This window comes from Bidens hawaiensis, unplaced genomic scaffold, assembly GCF_021521415.1.
Source record: "Bidens hawaiensis isolate Kalapana, Puna unplaced genomic scaffold, B.hawaiensis_p1.1 tig00018577_1, whole genome shotgun sequence".
Taxonomy (NCBI): Eukaryota; Viridiplantae; Streptophyta; class Magnoliopsida; order Asterales; family Asteraceae; genus Bidens; species Bidens hawaiensis.
In genome coordinates, this window is record NW_027492815.1 from 395,481 (window position 1) to 401,019 (window position 5,539).

At 34.2% G+C, this 5,539-nt stretch overlaps 1 protein-coding gene across 1 annotated transcript; it reads right to left on the reverse strand.

Annotated features, from left to right (window-relative positions):
• Window positions 1–803: 803 nt before the first annotated feature.
• On the reverse strand, window positions 804–3,854 carry LOC143556491 (uncharacterized). Its single transcript, XM_077045792.1, has 4 exons — window positions 3,822–3,854; window positions 3,609–3,743; window positions 1,416–1,647; window positions 804–1,321 (listed from the first exon to the last, which is right to left on the reverse strand). The coding sequence occupies exons 1-4, from the start codon at window positions 3,852–3,854 to the stop codon at window positions 816–818; spliced, it is 906 nt and encodes a 301-aa protein (XP_076901907.1). The 3' UTR covers window positions 804–815.
• Between the last annotated feature and the right edge of the window lie 1,685 nt (window positions 3,855–5,539).

Below are 5,539 nucleotides of genomic sequence, written 5' to 3' on the forward strand. Positions count from 1 at the left end.
ACAACTCTAAATAGTCTGGTTAAAATGTTACGTATTTAGTCTACAACTCTACATAGGCTGGTTAAAAAGTTATGTACTAAGTCTATAACTCTACGTTTTCAAAGATACTCTAAAACATTAACGAACATGAACGAATAATCAATGAAGTGTTTTTGAATGATTAGATAGTTAATTACATGGATGCTTCCCAAGTTTTATTTATATTGTGCATGTCTGCTTCTCACTTTTCTAAAATTACAACCACGATCCAAATAGTTTATTGCAAGCGACATTGGATAGCCGTCTCTCTCGATAAGTCACGATACGCACATCACTCGTGAGGGCATTTTTGTCCACGTACAATATGGTTGTGACCTGCTGAGTTTAAAGGTTACTTACAATGAAACGGTCTAAACAAAAACGTCGTAGGTAGACTTAAAAGAGCTGCGTAAAAGTAACAATGCGTGAAATGATTTTCGTTAAACATCACGTCTCTTTGAAGACAACCTTACGAGTGACAAGATCAAGGCAACAATATCCTCAATGATTTGTGGAAGGATAAAAAACACAAGCAATTAATTCAAAACCACTGATAATATGTATATATATATATGTGCTCATAATAAAAACCATCCAACACTATGTTACTAAGTGTCATAGTCTTTCATCATCATCATCATTCACATCACCATCCTCAAAGGACACACTAGATAAAAACTACGCGAAAGTTACAACAAATATGAAATCATCAAACAGAAGAACCACGATCGACGCCACTAATTTCCTTAGTGTCTTTGCTGGAAAGCGTCCGAATCACTTTCTTCTTCGGATCTTTGTCACCGGACTCCTGATTCTTGCCTTTTAAGGTTCTTGATATCCTTCATGAAAAGGTCGAACTCTCCGGTTTCCAATGCGTCTTCAAACCGTGCCTTTAAAATGATGCACTCGTCCGTACCATGACCGAAATCCTCATGGTATTCACAGTACTCGTTGGGGTCATACCTACAATCGTCAGTATCAATGCGCCCGTTGGGGTTATGCCTCAACTTTTTTGTCGGGCGGTGCGATGACTCATCAGCTGTCTTGCGTGCCTTCTTTCCCCTAACGAAACCTTTGACTCGATTTATCATGTCTTTGAATGTTTTTGGGATGTTTTCATGTAGTTTCTCCACAAGCTCATCGTTGCGTACGCCATGAATAAAACCCGATATTTTCATCGAGTCATTGGCCCGTGGGATCTGCGAGGTTTCTTTGGTGAACCGAAACAGAAAGTCTTTAACGGTTTCAGTGTCCTCTCTCTTGATATAGTGAATATCAATGGGATTTTTTGCATATACCAGACCTACATGTCACAATAATCAGTTTCTAGTGAATATAATATTTTATTATAAACTAAATAAGATACTATAGGAGAAGATGTAACAAACTAACAATACCTGATAAGTCTCCCTTGCCAACAAAGTGAAAAATATTATTAATAACAGTGCAATCCTTGTCTCGTTGAGCTAGAGAAAACATCTCAATAAAGTTCCTACAACCACTAAAGTTATCAGATTTGACCGAACCAGACACCACCACATTAATGCCTTCATTCCATGGCCCAACAGCGTTTATGGTCTTGACTTTAATCTCACTAAAGTTTAATGTCTCAACAAGTTCATGGATTTGCTGCAATAAAAAAAAATTAAATAAAACTAAAAATGGCAGTAAAAATAGGCCTGATACCCGTCAGGTAATGAGCAAAAACCGAAAACTGAACAGTTAACCGAAATTAACCATAACCGAACAAAACCGACAGTTCTGGTTAAGTGAATATGATTAGCCAACCATTCAGTTATGGCTACGGTTAACGTGTCTCTGTTAACCGACTTTAACTAAAACCGAACCGAACCGAACCTTGTATGTATTTTTTCCAAATTGTATACCCCTGTTTCTATCTTTTATACCTCCATTTTCATCTTTTATACCTTTAATTCCAAATTCTATAACTCTATTTCCATCTTTTACAACATAGCCGAACAATTTTCAATTAGAAGAAAGAAAATAAAACATAAAATATGCATTTGACGACAAACCGAACTTAACCAAAACCGACCCATAACCGACGGTTAACCAATCATTCAGTTATGGTTATGGTTAAGCCCGCATAACCGAACCGAACGCACTTTGCACACCCCTAGAATAGGGTATACCCATTAATTTGTTGGAAATTGTCAGTTGGAAATTCAAAATACATGTGTTGCTATTTTAATTTTTATATAAATATATTGCCCAGTGAAAATAGAAATTATAAAAACTAAAAATAAGTAAATTATTTTTTACCCAACAACAAAACACAAATAAAAAAGAAAACATTTACAAGTATGGTTTAGATAAATGGGTATGCATATTTCAGGTTAATCGAGCCTGGTAGCATACATGTCCCATGCCTGCAAATCTTTTTAAATCTATGTTATACCATAATGCTCGACTAGGTCAGGGCTCGGCTCGTTTTGACTTATGAGAGCCCGGCTCGTTTAGAGCTCTTTTTATAAGACTCGAGCTCGGCTTGTGAGTTGTTTTCTCAAGCTCGGGCTCGGCTCGTTTATTATTTATTAATTTTTATATATTTTGAAAACAACCTATAACGAGTCTAAGCTCGGCTCGAGCTCGAGTTCGGGCTTGACTCGTTTCAAGCTCTTTTTCTAAGGCTTGAGCTCGGCTTGTGAGCTGTTTTTTCATGCTCGGGCTCGGCTCGTTTATTAATTACTAATTATTAATTTTTATATATCTTGAAAAAAAACTTTACCGAGTCTAAGCTCAGCTCGACTCGTTTCAAGCTCTTTTTCTAAGGCTCGAGCTCGGCTTGTGAGCTGTTTTTTCAAGCTCGGGCTCGGCTCGTTTATTATTAATTTTTAAAAATTTTGAAAAAAGAACTTTCACAGTTTAACGAGTCTAAGCTCAGCTCGGCTTGTTTATTATTTATTAATTTTTATATATTTTAAAAACCTTTAGCGAGTCTAAGCTTGGCTCGAGCTTGTGTAGTACCTTAAACGAGCTAAAGCTCGGTTTTGCGATGTGAAAATAATGAATAGAAGTCCAACAGAGGAAAAAGTAATAAATACTCAAGGCTCGTTAACAGGGCTGTCTCCGAGAATCGTGAAAAGTTTTTTAGCCGAAGGCGAAAATAATTTGGACCTTAAATTAGTTGAGTGTTTGGGTTTAAACATTAAGAATACACTTTTTTTTTCAAATATATATATATATATATATATATAATTTAAAAAAAATGAAAATTCAGGCCTATCAGGGTGTCAGGCCAAGGTCAGTCGACCACCCCTCCCTGATCGTTAAGGCTGGACGAGCCTAAATGGGCTTCCCATACAAAACTCGAGCTTGGGCTCGACAACTAAACAAGTTTTATTTGAATCTTGGGCTCAGCTTTTTATCGATCCAAGCTCAAGTAGCTAGGGAGCAGGTTGGCTTGTTTGGTTAACAAAAAATAAAAAACAGTGTTTATATATTTTTAGTGTGGGTCACCTCCAAACACCTTTTTCTTGTTGATACAATTATTATTATTAAAATAATAAGCTGAAACAAAATGAGTTCAAACTTCAAAAGTTGAAAATAATAATTTTGATTTAACTCACAGACATAGCAGATGCGGTAACAGTAGATTCACCATCAACTCGAATCATAGTGCTGCAACCGCTGTAAAAATGCTTCACAAATTCAGGCTGATGCCGAAGCACATCGTAGTATTGTTGAACAAACCTCGAACCGACCTAACAAACAAAAACACGAATTAACTATCAACAATTTCTAAGAGATTATTTAATGGAACAATTAATTAATATTAATACCTGTGAAGCGAGAGATGAGTAGGAATTGGGCATTATTGCAGCCCGATTAAAACCCTAATTTGTTAAACCCTAACAATTTAATGACCAGCTTATTATTATTATGAGAAAGGTGAAATGGAATGAGGTGGATGAACGTCGTACGGTGACGGGATATATTTTTATTTATTAGACCACAAACTGTTTAGATTTTGTCAATGCAGTACCCAAACTTTGGTAAATTTTATATTTTATTAGTCGCTGGGACTTTTACACGAAATTAAGGCGTGCATGCTGTGGTTTTGGGCTAGAATCAAACCAAAAACTAAAACTTTGGTTTTTGAATTTTTTGAAATTGTTTAGTTTCGGTTTTTTTAGTTTTTATCATTTAGAGCTTTAAAACTTTAGTCCGAAAAAAAGTTGACAAAAAATAATATAATTTAGGTATAATTAATTTTGTTAATTGTTATTATACGTTTAACCTAAAATAATGAGTTACGTATTTATTAAATTCTTATAAATTACTTAAAATAAAATAAAAAAATAAAAAATAGTAATTCAATTTGGTTTACTTTTTTCAGTTTTTATTACATGTCAAACCAAAACCGAACCGTTGGTCGATTTGTACTTTAAAACCAAATCGTCTGTTTTTATTTCGATTTGGATTTTTCGGTTTTTCGGTTTCAGGTCCCGAAACCCAACCCGAGAAACCCGAACCAGAACCCAAACTAACCCGACCTAAAAAACCCGAACCTAAGTGGTTCGGATTGATTTTCTATGTTTCGGGTCAACCCGAATAACTATTTGCTTAAAACCATCATATACGAAACACTCTACACATGCCATTTGTTCATATTCCACCTATTATGGTTGATCGATTATTTATTGTTTATAAATCTTTTATAATAACAACCGTAATAGAAGAAAATATTGCATAACTGGGTTGTTTTTATATAATTTGATTATTTTCATAACAAGTAAAAAAGAATATGTTGCTTTAGTTTTCCATTGTAGTTTTTCTTTGCTTTTTTTTATTTTCCTTCTGTTTTCTTAGATACCCGAAACCCGATTAACCAAACCGGAAAAAACCGTGTGAGATTTGGGTTTGGTTTTGGGTCTAAAATTAAAACTTTGAAACCTAAAGAAATCAACTAGAGAAACTTGAAACCCGAAAAACAAACCCAAAGAACACTCCTGTATTCTATGATCAAAATTTAAAAATATTTAAATATTGCATAAGATATAAATACTATATTCAACCCGAAAAGCAAATGTAGAACTTATTAATATATTATATTCAACCAGACCAACCTGCCGAACATAATCGACCACAAGTCATGTTTTCAGTCTGGGCTTCAAAACACATGAACATGAAGATGATGTTGGTCTATAGATATTTTTTTGGTGAATGTTGATGAAGAGTGTGAGATTGAGAGATCCTTGATTTGAATTGATTCCTTAAGGTCATCAATATTTCTCTAATTAAAAAAATATTTTTATGGATATTTATGAGATCTTATTAATATGCCTTGTTCACTTAAATGTAGCATCAAATTCTACTTTTGTGGCATGTGTGTTGAGACCTGAGATTACATCAAGTCATCAATTCTACAAGTATACAAAGAAGTATTGGATAATGAAATACCATATGAATTATTTTCTAGTCATTGACCAAAATTTCAAAAACTGATTGATGCATAAGGTGATATAATTTTTTTCTACTCATTGTAAAATGTTAAAAA

Coding starts and splice junctions, on each gene's coding strand:
- LOC143556491 (XM_077045792.1), bottom strand. CDS start 3,854: ATGCCCAATTCCTACTCATCTCTCGCTTCACAG. Junction 3,744..3,821: donor ACTCATCTCTCGCTTCACAG/GTATTAATATTA, acceptor TTTGTTTGTTAG/GTCGGTTCGAGGTTTGTTCA. Junction 1,648..3,608: donor TTACCGCATCTGCTATGTCT/GTGAGTTAAATC, acceptor TTTTTATTGCAG/CAAATCCATGAACTTGTTGA.